This window comes from Dichomitus squalens (assembly GCF_000275845.1).
Source record: "Dichomitus squalens LYAD-421 SS1 unplaced genomic scaffold DICSQscaffold_13, whole genome shotgun sequence".
Taxonomy (NCBI): domain Eukaryota; kingdom Fungi; phylum Basidiomycota; class Agaricomycetes; order Polyporales; family Polyporaceae; genus Dichomitus; species Dichomitus squalens.
In genome coordinates this window covers 462128-480610 of record NW_006766895.1, presented here as the reverse complement: position 1 = coordinate 480610, position 18483 = coordinate 462128, and the positions used below count along the sequence as shown (strand labels likewise).

The 18483-nt window shown below is 55.4% G+C and overlaps 8 protein-coding genes across 8 annotated transcripts in view; 3 read left to right on the top strand and 5 right to left on the bottom strand.

Moving 5' to 3' along the window:
• Nucleotides 1-420: 420 nt before the first annotated feature.
• Nucleotides 421-2045, bottom strand: DICSQDRAFT_105799 (glycoside hydrolase; the record flags this gene model as incomplete). Its single annotated transcript, XM_007365646.1, has 6 exons — nucleotides 421-681; nucleotides 747-934; nucleotides 998-1290; nucleotides 1365-1508; nucleotides 1556-1800; nucleotides 1854-2045. The coding sequence occupies 6 exons, from the start codon at nucleotides 2043-2045 to the stop codon at nucleotides 487-489; spliced, it is 1257 nt and encodes a 418-aa protein (XP_007365708.1). The 3' UTR covers nucleotides 421-486.
• A 1454-nt stretch (nucleotides 2046-3499) lies between these two features.
• Nucleotides 3500-4883, bottom strand: DICSQDRAFT_170028 (uncharacterized protein; the record flags this gene model as incomplete). Its single annotated transcript, XM_007365645.1, has 4 exons — nucleotides 3500-4442; nucleotides 4503-4589; nucleotides 4644-4726; nucleotides 4788-4883. 4 exons carry the CDS (start codon nucleotides 4881-4883, stop codon nucleotides 3500-3502), a joined length of 1209 nt encoding a protein of 402 aa, XP_007365707.1.
• Nucleotides 4884-6266: 1383 nt separating this feature from the next.
• On the bottom strand, nucleotides 6267-7533 carry DICSQDRAFT_170027 (uncharacterized protein; the record flags this gene model as incomplete). The annotated part of the gene is made up of 2 exons (XM_007365644.1): nucleotides 6267-7179; nucleotides 7430-7533. The coding sequence occupies 2 exons, from the start codon at nucleotides 7531-7533 to the stop codon at nucleotides 6267-6269; spliced, it is 1017 nt and encodes a 338-aa protein (XP_007365706.1).
• A 352-nt stretch (nucleotides 7534-7885) lies between these two features.
• On the bottom strand, nucleotides 7886-8101 carry DICSQDRAFT_60258 (uncharacterized protein; the record flags this gene model as incomplete). The annotated part of the gene is made up of 2 exons (XM_007365643.1): nucleotides 7886-7915; nucleotides 7970-8101. Coding segments are annotated over 2 exons (162 nt in total), but the record flags the coding sequence as incomplete, so codon positions are not given.
• A 524-nt stretch (nucleotides 8102-8625) lies between these two features.
• On the top strand, nucleotides 8626-10363 carry DICSQDRAFT_136485 (ribose 5-phosphate isomerase). Its single transcript, XM_007365642.1, has 10 exons — nucleotides 8626-8840; nucleotides 8893-8978; nucleotides 9032-9050; nucleotides 9108-9188; nucleotides 9247-9343; nucleotides 9402-9482; nucleotides 9536-9587; nucleotides 9643-9834; nucleotides 9902-10122; nucleotides 10179-10363. The coding sequence occupies exons 1-9, from the start codon at nucleotides 8687-8689 to the stop codon at nucleotides 10070-10072; spliced, it is 933 nt and encodes a 310-aa protein (XP_007365704.1). The 5' UTR covers nucleotides 8626-8686; the 3' UTR covers nucleotides 10073-10122; nucleotides 10179-10363.
• An 824-nt stretch (nucleotides 10364-11187) lies between these two features.
• Nucleotides 11188-11665, top strand: DICSQDRAFT_60418 (ribosomal protein 60S; the record flags this gene model as incomplete). The annotated part of the gene is made up of 3 exons (XM_007365641.1): nucleotides 11188-11256; nucleotides 11329-11574; nucleotides 11645-11665. Coding segments are annotated over 3 exons (336 nt in total), but the record flags the coding sequence as incomplete, so codon positions are not given.
• Nucleotides 11666-14195: 2530 nt separating this feature from the next.
• On the top strand, nucleotides 14196-15755 carry DICSQDRAFT_180621 (uncharacterized protein; the record flags this gene model as incomplete). The annotated part of the gene is made up of 4 exons (XM_007365640.1): nucleotides 14196-14291; nucleotides 14356-14435; nucleotides 14487-14576; nucleotides 14634-15755. 4 exons carry the CDS (start codon nucleotides 14196-14198, stop codon nucleotides 15607-15609), a joined length of 1242 nt encoding a protein of 413 aa, XP_007365702.1. The 3' UTR covers nucleotides 15610-15755.
• A 1453-nt stretch (nucleotides 15756-17208) lies between these two features.
• DICSQDRAFT_127022 (uncharacterized protein) overlaps nucleotides 17209-18483 on the bottom strand; it is a gene marked incomplete at both ends in the record, with an annotated part of 2068 nt that continues 793 nt past the window's right edge. The window contains 2 exons of the mRNA XM_007365639.1: nucleotides 17209-18118; nucleotides 18285-18333. Of these exons, the coding sequence (XP_007365701.1) occupies nucleotides 17209-18118; nucleotides 18285-18333 (959 nt within the window). The remainder of the gene's footprint in view (nucleotides 18119-18284; nucleotides 18334-18483) is intronic.

Genomic DNA, 18483 nt, shown 5'->3' with positions numbered 1-18483 from the left:
AGAACCTTGAGCGGCCCGCCTGGCTACTTCCTTCGCATAGTACAACGGTCCGTTGGGGAGCCCGTGGTCCAGTCGGCGGGGCTTCAACAAGATCATGAGAGCACTCGCCTTACAGAACATGGAATCCAGTCGTTCCAGGTCTTCTAGTGAGTGCGTGGGACGCAGAAATGTCGACGCTTCATGTGCAGCGTAAGGGAAAATGGTTGGCGGAGAAAATCACACAGGAGGACACGCATGACCATGGGCGGCAATGCAATCCTCCACAAATCGGCAAGTTCCGTGCACCTCACATGGACGATTTGCTGTAGGCGAAACTGGGAACGAAGTCAACCGAAGGTGAAGTAAACGAGATTCTTATGACTACAGTATATACATCCAAGAACATCGCTACATGAGAAGTTCCAGTAGATAGAAGCTGATGTGACTTTGGTGTCTTTAAAATAAGCATCGCTTTCGTGAAGCGCGATCTGGAAAAAATTGCTTCGTTCACCGAGTTGGGGATCGCGCCGGACTGAGGGCGGACTGAGCCGCTGAAGTCTGAGTCGGGATCGGGGCATTGTACGAGGCACAAACCCCATTATCGGTCCAATCGCTGGACGCACTCCCCGGAGTGCTGCCCGCCGTCAACGTCTTCGCAGTGAAGAGATGGCCATTGTGGATCACGTTCTGCGCGCTATTGTACTGCGTGATTACACCATATGTTAGTTCGTCTAATATAGAAGATTCACAGAGGATGATTGACTTACGGCTACGTTGGCCACCCATGCGGGGATATCCGCACACGAGTCGACTGTTGCCGCCGTGGTGAATTTGGCAGAAGCGACACGGGTGGTGCCCGACACCTTGGAGGCCGATGTCGCGAAGGCCGAGCTGGAGATGATGGAGTCGCTCTCGCGGATAGCATTCTTGACGGCCTGATCGAACCGACCGTTCACTGCCACGAGCAAGTGCATGAGTGTGAGAAGCTACCCAATCGGGGTGGGAGACAGGGACGAACCGTAGGCCTGCGAAGCGTCCCAGAGCATTACGCCACCAAAAGAAGAGTATTGGCTGCGTGTCTCGAGCGCGATGTTCGCGAGTGTGGAGGCGTCGACGTATCCTGAATTTGCGGCGGTGCTCGAGGCAGGCGCGCCTATGTAGATTTTGACGTCCTTATTGACGGCGGTGTTCTTCGCCCAGTCATCCCAGGAACTGAAGTCCCACGAGTTGGAGTCGTTGAAGTTGGGCAGCCCGCAGTAATTGTTGTAGAACTGGACGTAGACTGCATCGAACGCTACGGCGTTGAGGACGCTAAAGGATGAAGGATGAAGACACTCTTGAGCGCGTGATTCAGGTAGTTAACGTGGATGCTAGTCGACACTTACGTGGACATGTAAGCGTCAGGGTAGGGGCACTGGGGAGCGCCGGTCACGTAGTACTGCTTGCTCGCACTGCTCGCGAGGGAGCGGATGCGGTTGACGAACGAGTCGAAGTATTGGGTACTCCCCCCCTCGATATCAAGGTCGATGCTACAAGCACCGTCAGCCCCTTCCTCTGGCATACAAAAGTCACTTACCCATCAAGAACAGCATCCCCAAATGGACGAGTATCGTTCGAGCCGCCAAGGAACAAGTTCCAGATGGTATCACCAAAGGAGGTCGCCTCGTCTGCGGAAGAAAAGCCTGCGCCACCCGTCGCACCTCCAAGAGAGAGCGTGACGATCTTTCCCGCAGCCTGGCAAGCCTGGATGTCCGCGGCCATGAACGAGCAGTCGGGCAGGTTAGTGCCTGAGAAGACTGCATCATCCACGACATTGCAGATCTGGAAGGCGTTTCAGTATCTCGTTCCGAATGGAGCCGTGATTCGAAACCTACGTTGGAGAGATCGAGGGAGGGAAGGTTGCCTGTACTGAAGAACACGTTCAGAAAAGCCAGGGGTATGGCGTCGATGGTTTCATCCTGGCAGTAGTACGAGAGGTTCTTCTGGAAGTTCGCGGTGTCGGTGTGGGTAGCACCATATGAGTTCTGACCCCAATAGCTAAGGGACAGGGATGCGTTAGTAGACATAAGTACAGAATATCGGGGGCTTACACCGCGAGCTGACATCGATACAAGTAAGCTATGAACGAACACACAGAGAACGTCGTCTGAAGGAACTCACGTTATCGGTCCGAGAGTTATCGAAGGCGATGGCGCTGAGCGCGCCAAACGACAGGATGGAAAGAGCGGATACGAACGGGAAAGAGACCATCTCGACCTCAGACTACCAGGGGTTCGAGAGCAACGCTCAAAGGGGGATGCCCTTGGCATAGCGGAAGCAGCGTATTGTACCTCTTTATAGTCTCTGCCACCCACGAGAAGACGAGGACGTGGTCGGTGGTCGCGTTGCGCCCAGTATACGCGCGCAGCGATGCAGATTTGTGCGTACTGGTACATCATCCTCCGCATGGGCACCTTCTGGTTCAGCATCAGGTCAGAGATAGAAGTGTGCTACAGAGTGAGAACATCTCAAAGGGCTGCCATATTTAGTGAGCTCAGGCCTTATCAAATGGAGGGTGTAGCGGGCAGAGCTCTAGGGAGGCGGTACACCATATGGGGGTTGGACTACCGAACACGCTTCAGCTCCACAGCACGCGACTGCAGCGGTCACGATATAGAATAGAGAGATAGTTCGAGAGCAAGTTGGGGATCACGAACCCTCGCCGAAATACGGCACACTCAGCGGATATGTCCATCTGGCGTGCATGACTGGCTGCGCGGCTGATATATGCGAAGCTCAAGCGACGAGCACATGGTACATAACTCTGCCTTTGATATCGATTTTGAGTGAGTGTATGTCATGACAACAGACCACAGTATTGCAATGACATACGACGCGTACTAGCTCATGAATTTAAAAGGCATCTATGTGAGATCCTCTTTGCAGTAGTTTGGCCAATTGCAAGACTACGGTGGTTATGCAGCAGCCTGCTGGATCATCGGCCCTGTAGCAACGGTACAGAGAGAAGACTCTCGCAATACGGGCCGACGCGCCATTTGAGAAGCACTGTGCTTGTGAGTCGAAGGCAGGTCAGCAGGATAAGAGCTCGAACATCGTGGACGATGATAGCCTGAGGTAACGAGAAGCGACGTTGAGCGCCTGTCGGTGATGCGTTCATTGGGCGCCCCGGATGTTTTGGTTAATGGGAAGTGAATGACTTTCTGAGATTTCGTCGCCTCTACGTACACTCATCGGCGCTATAAAAGTATACATTGCTTCTAACGGGACCATATAATGTCAAGATTACGCGTACAAAGTCATATGGAGTAGGATACCAGATTGTGAGAAACTGCAGATCTAGACTGATGAAAATCGCGAGCCGAATGCAAGTGTCCCGGAAGATGATGATGCCAGAAATAATGTAAGATGTGGGATGCGAAATGATAGATGGTTACGAGAGAGGGTAGAAGAGTCGCGCGGAAGTCTGAAGGACGGACAGCAAGATGAACAGCCCTATGCTCCACAACGCGGAATTGCCCCTTCAGAGCTGCAGGCAGGCGTGGTTCTCAGGCATGTCCAGAATGGAGTTCGGAATCCACTGCGACCATCCGGTGGAGTAGGCGTTGTCGGAAGACGAGGTCAGTTCCTGGGGCGCAGATGAAGCCGGGACCACCGACTCGTCCCACAGCGATGCGTTCGCAGTACTGTCGTAGTAGTTTGGGAACGGACCCAGACCCGCGTTCAGCATGTTCGTCTGCTCGGACGTAGTCATTCCGGAAGGCTTAGGGATGGTGCGGGCAGTCGGGGTCACCACTCCGTCGGACGCCGTGCCGGCGACGTGGCAATCCAAGGCTGGGAAGTGGGGGTCGAGCGTCCAGTAGTGATCTGCTGCTAACAAAACCTGAGTCGGGATCTGGGGGGCCAAAGAAGCGCGCGAGATTTCTGCGCAGAGGGCGTCGTATAACGCTTTGACTTCAGGGTCCTTGAGGGAGTCGTCGACGCATGCACCATCCTGGAGTTGCTCGCTGGAGGAGCCCATGTCCCACCCAACAACTGTGACGGGCGGAGGGTGACAGGGCTGTCCCACAGTTACAGGATGCAGGGCAGCGAGATCGTGCTCCTGCTCTTGCTTCATTACCGCCGTCCTGGAGACATTCTTCCTCGAGGAGCGGCGGGTAGAAGGGGGCGGCACAGTGTAGGGCGCAGATGATCGTCCGGCGACAGACAGAGAGGTGAAAGCGCGCTTTACGCTCTTGGAGCCTTGAAGCCTCTTGCGCGGTGCATACTTGGAATCTGGGAACCGCGTCCCCACAGGCGTCGGTTCTGCGACTTTGGAAACATCGTCTCCAGGCTCGAAACCATGCTTCAAGCTCCGATGCCTGGTGAGAGCGGAGCCATCCCTGTACTTGCGTCGACAAGGGAAGATTCGGCCGTTGTGCGGGTCTACCCAAAGATGCGGACAATGATGCAAGGCGAGCTTCAAGCTGAATCATAGGTCGTATCAGAGCGATCTACAGAGGGCAGACATTGATAATGGTACTCACTGTACAGAGGTCTTGTGGGTTTTCAAATTGCCCTTTTGAGTGAAGCCGTCAAGGGCACGATCGCAACCTGGGAAGTCGCAAAAATACCTATTGAAGCATTCGTTAGCGGGAGTAATGCTGATGTGAGTAGCTGATGCGTACTGAGGGGGGCGGTGCTTATCATTCATATGGCGCTCGAAGTCGGCCTTGCGGCCTGTTGAAGTCCCGCATGTCCGACATTTGAACTGGGAAGAGGCAACTTGTCAACGAGTCTGAACGATGAAACGGACTCGATAGGATACGCACTCGCACAACAAAGTCTCCAACCTCGTTAAGTACGAACTCTTCGACGTACTCTGGTTCATCGAGCTCGCTGCCCGTCTGTCCGCGTATAGGTGCCATTGCGAAAGGGTAAGAGGTAGGGTGGGGATTGATGAGTGGTATGATCCGGGAGAGGTGGCTCGGAAGGATGGTATACGGGTAGTTATGTTGGGGAGGCGAAGGAACTCGACTCTGGGAGGTCGGTGGTGGTGTCCAGACGACCAAAGTACACCCCCAGCTTTATAGCTTCGCATCATGAGGGGATTGGCCTCTCGATTGCTTTCAGGACGAGCACGGATTGCTTTTCGCTATCTATGGCAGTTCTGTCAATGTGGCAATCCTGACCAAACAACCACACTCGAACGGCCGCGACATACTACCTCGTGCCCTGCCTGGCATGGCAATTGTCGGTCTCATGGGCCGGCACTCGTCGCTTTTGTCTGTTGCGATATGTTTGTTCACCTATTTGTCCCCGCCGCTCGTACGTGCAAAAACTTGCCATAACAAGTAAGTTTCCTTGTCGGCTGTGTATGCACCTGTTTAGTTGGTCAAAATATCCTTGCTGAGTCCGAGTCGTCCGTCCGCCGTTGCGACGCCTCCAAGCTGCCCGCCACTCAGTTGAGTATCCCGCACAGATGGCCCGTCAGTGTTTACAGCTTTCATCATGCTGTATTTAGCGTGCCAATCCTTCCCTGTTGTCGATTCCTGCGGTTCCTTCGACCGTCTCCCATCTAGCGGCAGGATAAGACTTCGTGCACGTGACTAACCTGAGCGGCGCCTAGGAAGTTCGCAGCCAACGCTTGGTATGGGCCATGCACGCGTCGATTGCCCACAGCCATATGTCCCGCTTTGCGATAGGTGTCAGGCATCGCACCTACAGTACAAAGCAGCGAAATCAGTGCTCGACCCAAGAGTGAAATGAATGAAGTGACCGCACCACGGACACCAGGGCTAAGCGTCCCCACCTTGCCGCTTTAGACGGAAGGGCCCGGAGCACAGGGGCTATCACGAGCCAAACGAGCACTTGAATGGCTAGAGACAATGGAGCTCGGCACGGACAGTGTTCGGCAACCACGTGGCCTTCTCTGATGTCCCCGCAGCCTAAAGCCAACAAGTGACGTGAACGCTACACCTTGACGGTAAGAGACGGACATACAACAAAGGGGAATCCGAAGGATCTGGAAACGACCTCAATTACAGCCTGCCCACCAAAGGTCAGACCCCTTGTCACATGATTGCTCAGGAGAACAGAGGGCGAGATAACGTTACACAGAAGGCTGACGCGTTGACGAGCAGGAAGGTGATGCATAGATTCACTACATTGTTTACAGTCCGGCGTAGGGCTCTGGCGGTAACACGACGAGGAGTCCTCAACAGGCGCAGACATGTAGGGCACGACGGCCTATAACATACACGATCAGTGACCTGTTTTCGTGAAGCATTGAGGCCTCGCTCACCTACTCACTAATAGCATGGGGCATCCTTGAGCGCAACCACACTCTTCTCCGCTGTCTCCTTCGCCCAATTCACCTTTTCATGGTCACCCTCCTCGAGTCCTGGACGCTTCGCCTGCACGAGGATGACGAGTGCCAAGAACAATGTATACCACAGACGCTTTGTCTTCTGCCTCGCAAACACGACCAGCGGGCCACCATACCCCTCCACAAACGCCGCGCTCGGCTCCAAAAAGAGCGTCTCCAGCAGCGGGTCGCCCCACAGCGCATGCCCTACGGACACGAAGGACGTCACTTGGATCTCCCTGTCCTCCGGAACCCCGCTTATCAAGTCGAAGTCGACGAGCACTGAGTCCTCATCGCCCGTGAACGACACTAGCGACGGTACCTCGCAGTCGTCGAACAGGAAAAACCCGATCGCGCGCGAGAGGTACCGCCGTACGTCCTCGTACGGCAGCGCGACTCCGGCCTCGCGCGCGTCCTCGAGGACCGTCTCGAATAGGAGAGTGAACGCCTCCTGCCAGCTATACAGCTCGTCCTTTGCTTGGGTCGGGAAGCCGAACCAATCATTCTGGACCCGCTCGTGGAGTTGCTTGAGATACGATCCTAGGCGCAGGTCGAGCAGGGCGGCCTGGCGCGGGGAGAGCTTCCCTGAGGCGCGCGCGAGTGTAAGCGGAACCCCTTTGGAGTGCGCGAGGAGCAAGTAGGAGAATGGGACGCGCGTCGCGGAGATATCGAAGGCGTAAATAGCTGGGATGGGCAGGTTCGTTTGGGATGCGACGATTTTCAAGAGCGCGTGTTCCGTTTCGAGAGAATTGGGAGAATAGTTTCCTGAATCAGTCGATGTGGGCGCGGCCGTTTTCATGATGTACGACGTTCCATCGTCAACGCATACGTAGTACGTCCGACTGGGCGTAAAGGCACTATATTCACGTTAGAAGTGCAACAGGTGCTTAGCAGTAGATCCGGCAAGGTGCTATAGATAGAACTTTCCCTCGACGTTCATCAACCTCCCGATGCAAACTCTGGCGGGAGCCACCTTGAGGGCCTGAGAGGCGTAGATACTCCTGGTCCACTCAAGGAAGGGGTTTGTCGGAAGGCTAGCGAACGCAGAAGCAAGCTCTAATCTAACGCGCACCCCCCCCTAATTACATGTAGAACAATCACACTCACCCAAAACCGTGCAGATGAATCTGGGAGAACTCCGCGATAATTGTGGATCCTCCGCGATGGTGATCGAGGATGCGCTTCACGTTCGCCTCGGTTACTTCGTACATCGCCGTGATTCTTTCTGAATTGTAATGCTGAAACCGTTGTGTTCCACGGCACTGTAAGCCCCGCGGGATAGTTGTTCGCGAAGTCCGAATGACACTCACAAGAGGGAGTGAAAAAGCGATCGATGTCCACAGGCGCCGAGTATCCAGCCTCAAGGCCGCGGCGGTCGGAGCATGCTGACTCCCCCGGAAGAAGCGGTCGAGGCACTTGCGAGTTGGGGTACGCAGCGTTTGACATACAAAACCTAATGGTTATCGTGGGTAACCGGAATTGTCATTTGAACGAGTCGCGGATATGTACAGCAGCGTGCCGTGAAGACGATACAATCGACGAGGGCGACGCGTAAGTTCGGATTCACTCCAAGCTGTAGGTATTTTTCTCCAGCTATACGAGATGTCTCAGCATCGCATTCGGATGTTCACAGAACGGTAAGTTCACCTCAGCCTCAAGCTCCCTCCTCACCCGATACTCCTCGTCCGCCTTGATCACAAGATGATTATCATCCAAGTCCTCTATGATGAAGCTGCCCTTCTCGTTCATCGTCAGGAGGATCTGCTTCACCGCGGAGTCACTGCGGCAAAGATTAGATAACGTTCGATCGGCGGGGGTATAAGTCTCATCTAGCTGACCAGGTGAGAAGCACGCCTGGCCAGGAAGCAGCCATAAGCGGCGTCGTCCCGGAATTCTCGCAGCACACACCTCTTATAGCCTTCATCTCCTGCGCCCTGCAGTCCGAATCGGTGCGAGTTCCCAGAGATCCACACGGCCGCTGCGAAGAGCGCAGGAAGGGGGATGTAGCCACAAGACAAGGTACAAGCCCGGTTGACGCCGCGCGGACGAGAGTCCCAGGCGGTTTGCCGAAACCGGAACGGATATAGAGACGTAACGACGACTCTCCGACGCCCTTGACTTATGCTCATCGCCCACCTCCGTCTCAATCAGAATAATTTCCTGCTGCGTTGCGACGTCGGACCACTCTCGAAAGCCGCTTCCCGTTCATATCCGTCACCTCGCTCCACACCCCGGATTCGATACTCGACCACAGCGTCTTTGAGGAGAACTTTCACGATGCCGATCCCCCCAGCGGTGTTCACCCCGGACCTCTCGTGAGTCATCCCATACAACTCTGACAACGACCTCCAACTGCTCGTCTATATGTCGCTCATGCTCGCTGGCCCCATCGTCCCACAACCGTCGCTCTCTACCCATTCTTTGGCTTGTAGGACTCCGACGGGCGGAGTGTACCCCAAGCCACGGCGCCCGACGCTCACTGCCGCAACTGGGTTGGTCGAAGCTGCTATTCCCAAAGGTCTGAGAACCCTCCTTGCACTTAGCCCGATCCCTCATGCTTGCATGAACAGTACCTACACCGACATCTGTCGTAGAAGCGGCGAAGCGCCTAGCTGCTTGGACCGCGGTGGACAGGCACATTCTCCCTGAACACAAGGTATGTGTCAGCGGTCAACGTTTTTTCTCTCGCTTATTCCAGCTTGTGCGTAGGTCATCGGCATTGGCTCTGGTAAGGCGCTTGCATCATACATGGTCCGATTTTATGCTTACCGCTGGTCCGACTCAGGTTCGACCGTACCATACGTCGTTGAGCGAATTGTTGCGCAGGGGAAGGAGGTAAACAAGGACCGCGTCTTCATCCCAACGGGTACGTTACTGCTGCCATCGCTTCACAGAGCTAGTGTTGAGGCATACACTGTTGGTAGGCTTCCAGTCCAAGGAGCTGATCGTGAAGTCTCAGCTCCTGTTGGGAGACGTCGACCAATACCCCATGATTGACGTGACTATCGATGGTGCAGATGAGTAAGATGCACATGACCGGCCCTACTATGGGAGCGTAAGCTGAGGATGGGAATGACAGGGTTGATCATGACCTGAACTGCATCAAGGGCGGAGGCGGTTGCCACCTTCGTGAGAAGGTGCTTGCAGAGGCTGCTGATACGTGAGTTTATCGCGCCAATGTCAGACGCACCGCCCTAACATACTTCGGCTCAGCTTCGTTCTCGTAGCGGACTACCGCAAGAACTCAACCATTTTGGGCACGAGCGTAGGTTTCGCTCCATTCTCCGCATCGGTGACTCCTCTCACGTTAATTTTCTCAGTTCCCACAAGGTATTCCGATCGAGGTCGTACCCTTCGCGTACACCAAGATTCTCCAGAACCTGCACCTTATTGGCTCCCCTAACGCCTCGCTACGAATGGCCAAGGCGAAGGCAGGTCCGGTTGTCAGCGACAACGGAAACTTCATCATCGACGCACCTTTCCCCCCGGAAATCATGAGCGACCCCTACACGGTGCGTCCTGTGCGCCTTGCCTAGATAAAATCAGCAGGGAGAGCTAAATGTCGGCTTCTATATGTAGCTCCTAAGTCGCATCAAGATGCTTACAGGTATCGTTGAAGTCGGTCTCTTCTGTCACATGGCGAAGGCTGCGTATTTCGGGAACCAGGACGGTAGTGTCACGATCAAATGGCATGATGGCCGTGTAGAGCAGGTTCAGAAATCGCCCACTCCTGTAGTTGACAAGCACTAAGGGCAGGCTTAATGTTTTGGTTCACTTGTATGGGGATGAATTAGAAGATCGTAAGTCCTGCTCCCGAGAATTCTTGTTCATTGACACTGACAGAATGCTTGCGTAGTGTAATGCCATGTATGATCAAAGTTCAATTCATGTTTTCGTCTGCAAGCGCAACATGAGAAGTGTGCTAGCTGGGATCGCTCCAAACGACATCTGTCGTTCGCGCCTGACCGCCTTTCGGGGCGGAAAAATCTACTAGATAAGCCTTATTAGGGACCACAGTAGATACAGGCAATAAAGCGTTTCAACCTGACATCACGGCGGGCATTGGCCAATGCCCCGGACCCAAATCGGGACAAAGAAATGGACCGAGAATGTACGCCTTTCCCGATCCTGGTCCCAAAGCCTAGCTCCGGACCCCAGCTAGCCGGCGCTAATCCCCGAAAAGGGATATTAGTGCTGACAAACTATATGACATCAGCGTGTTTGCTCCTTTTTTGGATGGTCGGGAGCGCCGATATCCTGTTTCTGGTATCAGAGCGCGGGCTGGCTCGGGTCCGGAACTAGGCTTTGGGACGTGACCGTGACAGGAGTACATTTCCAAGCCTGTCTCCGGTCCTGTTTGAAACCGCGCCATTGGCCAATGCCCGTCGTGCATCTGTCGTTCCGCGAGTGATAGGTTCGAGTCATCTATCGAAGTCTCTAGTCTCACACGATTATCGGCTAGTTGTGAAACCATTTACGTGACTTCATGCGGGGTCATCGTGAGTCAAAACGTGTTCAAACTTTCGACAGTGACGAGTCACGATGACGGCTGAGATGTACTTGGGCGTCTAGTGTCCCATATCTGGGCTCTCGAGCCACGTGGAGCGGGGCCGCCCAGCGCCCCCGAAAAGCTTGATAGCAGCCGCCTCCTCCAGCACAGTCCGTCCCATCGCCTCAAGCTCGTCCTCCCGGCCCCCCAAAACTATCCCAATGGTCAGTACAGTATCTGCAGGCTTAGTCGAGCGCATCCTGGTAGTCGTTGCGCTTGAAAAAACTCGGGAGACTGCTGGATTGGACACGACTCCTCCGGATGTAGCCCAAGGCTCCAAATCAACAGAAGACTGACATCCCCACTCCTTGATCTTCAGGCCTCCACTGAACTCGCCGCTACGTACGCCGCGCTAATCCTCGCCGACGATGGCGTTGAGATTACTGTCAGTATCTTCTCCCCCCTCTCTGCAAAAATTCGCCGTCCTAACCCGTCCTCTGCGACTTGTGTCATGCAGTCTGACAAGATCCTTGCGCTGACCGAGGCGGCGTCCATCGAGCTCGAGCCAATCTGGGCGAGCCTTCTCGCCAAAGCCCTCGAGGGCAAGAATGTGAAGGAGCTCCTCTCAAACGTTGGTGCTGGCGGTGCCGGTCCCGCAGCCGCACCAGCGGCGGGCGGCGCGGCTGCTGGTGGCGCTGCCGCCGAGGCACCCAAAGAGGAGGAGAAGAAGGAGGAGGAGAAGGAGGAGTCCGACGACGACATGGTATGTCCTCTCCTCAGTGTCGTGCGTGTCTTCGGCGCAATGGCTGATGCTACGGTGTGTGCGTGTGTAGGGCTTCGGTCTCTTCGACTGATTTCCTTCCATCCCTACCTCACGTATCTATGTCGCTCTGGTGCTTTCGTCCCACACTGCATCTCTGTACGCCCTCCCCACGTATTGCGTTGTATTATCCCATGCCCACGTTACTGCGCAAAATCAAAAACTGAAAACACCACTATGTACGATGGGCAAATCCTGAGGTTGGTCAGCGAAGACGTTGCTTTTGCGTGCATGTTGCCGAAGTCGCGACTGCATGTATACGCGAGGAGTTGTTAATGATGGATCATGAAGTCCTAGGGCGCTTGTATGCTGCCATCACACTCCACCACAATCTTCAAACGGTCAACATCCCGAGCTATAGTGTCTTTCGTTCGACTCCTGACAGCAGCCACTCAGGCATAGCGATATGTGGCTCCCTAATCGTACGAAGGACCTCCACGTTCGAATCGTTGGCTTCAGAACAACATACCTTCGCCCTTCAGAATTTTTGAATCTATGCGCTGTTCGGAAACCCTGATGGTCAGCCGCGTATTCTCACATAAGTGAATCTCGGTTGACCGCAGTATTCTAAGTAACAGACTAATACCGCTAACGCAGCCCTATCAGGCGATATTCAACAAATCGGCTCCAAAACCGTGAATGTAGACGCACATAACAATAGCATGTCACGCGGCATTCATTGACACTCATGAGGACCGGTTCGTTGCTGCTTTACTGCCCCTCTGCGGACCCTCTGGAGTCTATCTCTGCGATGCTCGCCTAGGACATGTCCCTTCAATTCTCTGTATTGACCCCGGGCGTCCTCTTGCTTGAAGTGCATACGAGAGCTGTGGGGCGGGGCCACAATGTGCAACACTAACCTGTATAACGAGCGTACGTCCCGGAAGCGGTGGTCTCCTGCTACTCATCGACATACTGCGATCCTGACCAAATTGCGACGACCTTTGCAGACGGCTCGGTTCACACAGAATCAAGAGCCGACCTCCCCTTGATCACCTCGACGTCAGCCTGTCCTGCTTCGGAAGATCTGAGGGTCAACTTCTGCGGCCAGCTCAGTAGAATCGCGATCTAGATGCCAAGCCTACATCAGACTTCACTCAGCACGTGCTAGTCGACCTCCAATTGAACTCGACATGAAGGTGTGCCAGCCTGTCCTCAATACGGTTCGTGCCAGGCTCAGGAGCCTGTGTGGGGCTTCGACTCCTACGGTTTGTCGCCTTGTACGACAGAAGAGTTCTCCACCGTCATTCATCTCACGCTGCGTAGACATGCCAGGCGACTCGTCAATGACAGCGGACTTGTTCATATCGGAAATTACAGCGAGGAGGTGCGCACGCAAGTGAGCTTTGTGGCAATCGTAGCATCGCGACCGTCTGGCGGTCCCTCGTTATGATATGGGCACAGGACATATGCTAGCTGTACCGCCTCTGATTCTCGAGAGACACTCCGTGTATATATGGCCCTTGTGCCAGGCGCATCGGACGCCCCGTCATGGAAGACATGACGCCTACTTCACCAAACCACTGGATCGACGTGAACAAGTACATCAACGACGCGTTCGACTGGAACGCGCACTTGGCTCGTCGATGTCGCTGCGTCTTCGTCTGGGGCTGCTTGGCACGGCCGTGAGTTGAACAGTGCGCCGTGGCCGGCACGACTTGGTCTCTTCGTGCGTACTCTCGCTGTGGCTCAGGTGAACGCAGCGCTGACGGTGCTAGTCGCTCTATGCAGGGAAGTCTCATCGCCAATTCGCGTCACTCACGCACCTGTTTCCCAGGTATACGCCCCGGGTAGCAGGCAGCTGAGAGGAACAAAGCTGGGACAAAGCACGCCGGCCCCGTTTCTTGCCACCAAGCGCTAAGCGCGCTGGTCATCACGTGCAATACCAGTACAAGCGATTTTGTACGAGGATGGGATAGTGTTCAACGAGTGACGAGGAGCATCTACTGGTAGTAAAACTGGTGAGCATTGAACTTGTTATGTGTTATATATCAGAGCTAACTAGAGGTAATTGTTGGCCTGAGTGGCGGCCCGGGAACGGTGTGGCTCAGAGACATCGCATGTTGGGCAGAGAGAATCTGGTCGAAAGGCGTGGCCAGCCAAACAGCTGCATACATGGGCCCCCAGAAAAACTACTTGGGATGGTAAGTGTCAAGCATGATGGGCAGGAACAAACAATATAACAAACATGCTGCAACAGGCAGTAGCAACAAGGGCTGCTCTGCGCCACTTAACAATTGCCTTGTCAGGCAGGACACGAGGCGGTATGTCGCGCCCCTCCAGTGTCGTTGTTTGGTTGTGATTGGAAGACTTAAGGAACTGCTATACATGGCGAAAAGCAATCCGTGCTCGTCCAGAGAGCAATCGAGAGGCGAATTCCCCCAGGATGCAAAGCTATAAAGCGGGGGATGATTTGGTTCGTTTGAACACCACCCCCGACCTTCTAGAGTCGAGTTCCCTCATATCTAAACGATTCCCCTCGCTCCCGAAGGTACTATACCTCCGTAGCCCCCTCCCGCCCATACTAGCACCCACCCACACCCGCTCCATCCTCCTCGTACGTCATGGCCCCCATACGCAACCACGCGAATGGTGTCTCGGACGGAGCATACACCAGAGGATTGGTGTTCTCCGACCGCGGGAAGGCCCCCTCAATCCGAGTAAGTCATGCCGATCTACGGGCAGCGTTTGCACGAACTAACAAACACCACGTCCCGTTTATAGTACTGGTGTTCAGTATGCAATGAGTCTGTCGCCCGCCTGAGCGACTTTCCACGCCACATGCTCAAACACTCTGATACATGGTCAGTAACCGCTCAACTACTTCCCGCAATATCCACTGATGGCTTCCATAGCAAAGTGTTCTGCAAGCTGTCCGGCTGTAGGCAAGTCGGCAGAGGCTTCAAGCAGGCACATAACCTGGTGCAGCACCTGAAGACTGCACAGTAAGTACCATGTCGCGCCTTTCATGCCGGTCGTCATCTCAATAACCGCTCTCTTAGTGGTCGTGATAACAAGTTTAAGTGCCCACACGTCTGGGTCAACCGCGACGCCACCTACGAGCCCTGCTCCGTTGCCTACGGCGATGCCGCGAGCCTGCGTCGTCATCGCAGCGACGTCCATGGCTTCGAGGACGGAGACGACGAGGCAGATGCGCAGAAACCGACGTATGAAGGGTCAGAACTCGCGAAGTCGAAGCACAATCAACGCAAGAGCAGTGGGAAGAGGGCCGTAGTCGAGGGCACTATCATCGTCCTCCCTCCTGCCGACCCTGCCGACCGCCACGCCGACTGCAAGTACATCGCATGGGCTTCGGCGTCCGGCCACATTGACAATGCCCCATCACCTATGCCATGTATTGCCCAACTGGCGAAGAAGACGTCCAGCAAAGGCAAGCCACGACAGACGGCTCGGACGAGCGCTCCGTGCCCCCTTGCGGACCCCGATTATTCTGTCTCTGTGCATCCCACCGCTGCAGGTTCGGGCGTCGGCAGTGTAACTTATGGGCAACTCACAGGGCAGGCATTCGTCCCGCATTGCTCGAAGGATCAAGACTGTGCACCTTCCTACGGCTCCTCCCCGAACGCTCCGCCCGCCGTCCATGACGTCCACCACAGCCCGGAGCTGGTCAAGCCTGCCGCCATAAGCTGGTCGTTCGCGCACCAGCCTCCGCACCTTGACTACCCCCCCACTGATGGGTACATACCGCCTCTCGACCTCAGCGGGGCGATCATTGATCCGAGCGCGTTCGAATTCCCCCCTCTGCCCCCACAGAACGTCCTTGAGCAGATGCAGTGGGCAAATCCAGCCTTGGCGCTGTTCCCCGAATTGTTCGGTTCGCCTTCGGGGAGCTCATCGGCATCGTCAATGTCGTCGCGCGCCTCGACGGCTTCTCCGGACTATGGGATGCCCGCGGGTCCACCGTATTGGATGCCAGAGTCCGGCGCAGGAATGTCGACTGAAGGTTTTCGTTGGTGATCTCCCGCGCCCGAGGCAAACGCAACGCTACGGCATGTGGCCTGGGTCACCGTCTTCTCGACCTCTTTCTCTTGTCTGTCTCCTTTCCCTCGTACCTTTCAGCGTCTCCTTTCACGTCTCAGTCTCCTATACATCTCACATCTCACTTCTTACCATTTTCTCCATCTATACCCTCAATATCTGCATCGTCTTCTATCACACTTCCCGCATTCATCAACATCCCTGGACATTTCTATCATTAGTTCCCATCGCATCGGCGTAACCACACAGCCTATCCCACGCATCGCATCGGGTCTGGATTTTCTATCACGTTCGGGCACGATCGTCGTCGCCCCTTGTTGTATTGTTAACATCTGCTTCGCGTGCTCCGTTAGTTTAGACTGGGTTCTTCTAGGTTATAATCGCGTGTTGCTCCGTCCCCGTGTGACTGTAGTAGCACCCCGACTTAGAGCCTTTGGGACGAGTACCAAGGATCGCTCAATAGAGTTTCTGCTTCAGCATCCGAAGTTGCACACATCCGGCGGACCTTAGCTAATCGTATGAGCGGAAGTCTGAAGGCAGCCGCAAGACATAAGCGCATGTTGCACTTATCGTTATACTCGCGCTGCGCCGGATGGACTCTGAGCTGTAGCCTGTAGGGCGGCAGATGTGCAGGGTAGGCTCGCCGGTAAATGCTTTCCCTGACTCTACGAGTATGCATGACCGCGCTTTTGAATGTCAAGTACCATCGCTTCGAAGTACGGTTCAGGAAGAGTTCTCCGGCGATGGTTACGTACGGTACACGGTGTAAGCAGTGCCATCGGAGGACCTCTCAATGTCCGTACATATACAATTCGATCACGTAGATCCTCCAGATCGGGATGCATGTCTCGGGTCGTGGATTTCATGTCGGTCACAGCCGAGCCCCGCATCACTCAACCACTAGTGTTGGATTCTGCGGGTGGGAGAGGAGATGAGGCATACGTGCGGCCACGGTCATAGGTCGAGTGTCTAGATATCATATAATTGAAGGACACTGGGCGTAGGTCGCGGTCGCGGTGGTTCAGCTGCCTGGAGGATCTGTCCAAGGTCAGTCTGGCCGAAGAGAAACCCTCGCCCGTATAATGGCACTCAAGGATGATAGGCACTGTCGCGATAGGTCGAAGGGCCCTCGTAGGACTGATGATTCGCGGAAAATCGTTCTTATATTGCAACGCGCGTCGATAGCTATTGGGCATTGAAAGATGCTCGCCGTCACGGGAGCCAAGGGTGTTATGGCGTTGGAATTACAGCTGTTGCTGTCTGGCGTGTAAGCGGTACATCTATGCCCACCGTCGCCCCTTGTCCTGCCTGGCCAACAAGAGTCGATGAAACTGAGGACTTCGAACCTGTGCGACACGTCGCGTCCGATGGCAAAGGGGAGAGGGCGCGACCTTGAGATATGTCCGGCCGTGATACCCACATGGACCGGCCAGGACGCTTTGCAGTTGAGATCACATCTGCGCTGCTGTAATAACTAGCGGCCTAAGAAAGGACATACATCAGCACCACGACGTATGACAATTCGTGACACAATGATTATCACATGAAGCTATGAATCAGCCTTGCATGCCGAAGACCCTAGCCGTCAGCCATCGGCGTTGGGAGGCCTTGCGATCCTTCCGGGGTATGCTCGCCATTGCCTAGGACCTCTTCCAGCTCCTCTTCCTCCTCGCTATCGTTGCTCTGCCTTCCGCTCGGAGTGTCAGCGCTGTCTACGCTCGACTCGGGAGCCCCACCGTTGTCAGGCAGCCCCGGGTTCCAATCGAGCTCTTCGGGCTCCTCCTGCTCGACAGCAACTCGCGCCTTCCAGTCGTACTTGTCGCGGAGGAGCATGACCGCACGCGTGGCGCGGTCGACGCGCTCGTCGTGTTCAGCGCGGATCTGCGCACACTCCCTCAGGACGTCCTCGTAATCGGGAGGCCTTCCCCCCGTGCGCGGCGCGTGCCCAAGCATACCCAGGGAGCCCTTCGTCTCCATGTGTTCTGCGAGGTGACGGACGGTGTCGGACTCGGCGCGGAGGACCTCGGTGGTCTGGATGTTCCGGAGGAGCGGGACGAGCTCGTTGTCGAGCTGCGCGTCGGTGAGGCCCACACGCGGGTGGACAGCGATCTTCTCATACGGGTTTCCCTGCGCGCTGTGGGCGGTACCTGTGTTGTGCGCGGCGAGGAGGGACATGGAGAGGTTGTGGGACTGGGAGAGGAGGATGTTGTACTTGGAGAGGATGTCGGGCCAGGCGGGCATGGCGTTCTGGCCGCCCATGTCAATTGTGCGCTGGAGGAGCTGTATAGACTCGATTATCTGGCTGGCCTTGAAGCGGAGAGATTCGAGTTGGCCGACGGGGAGCCTTTGGAGGTCGAAGGGTAGGCCAGAGCTGGCTGCCTCGCCGGGCGCGGGTGCGGCGGTGGCGGGTATGCCTGGGATGTTAAGGCCGGGGATGTTCATGGTGGTTATACGAATATTAAGGGAGATACGGAGATCCAGGAAGACGCTGCGGGACTGGCGGATGAGGGAGCTCGAGGATGTGGTCGACGAGCAAGCCACACCGGAGCCCGGTCCGGGGGTGTGTGTTTCCCGTCATGTTTCCCACGGCTCGAGTTACGCGCAACCGAACCTTATTTGGGTCCGTCGCCGACGCGACTTAGCGTTGTTCACACCTTCTCCCCCTCACCATCGCCGCTGCCCTCAATGCTCTCGCGCCTCGTTCTGCAACGTGTATCTCCGCATGTGTTTGCGTGCAATGTCCCCACAGGAGGGTTGCGTATGGCGCTTGCTACGCGCCAGCAGGCGGTCGTGCGGACGTTCTTGACGACAGCTCATGTCTCCGAACCCGTCGCCAGTGACTCGGAGAGCCCC

Coding starts and splice junctions, on each gene's coding strand:
- DICSQDRAFT_136485 (XM_007365642.1), top strand. CDS start 8,687: ATGTCGCTCATGCTCGCTGGCCCCATCGTCCCACAACCGTCGCTCTCT. Junction 9,483..9,535: donor CTTGCAGAGGCTGCTGATAC/GTGAGTTTATCG, acceptor ACTTCGGCTCAG/CTTCGTTCTCGTAGCGGACT. Junction 9,588..9,642: donor CAACCATTTTGGGCACGAGC/GTAGGTTTCGCT, acceptor TAATTTTCTCAG/TTCCCACAAGGTATTCCGAT.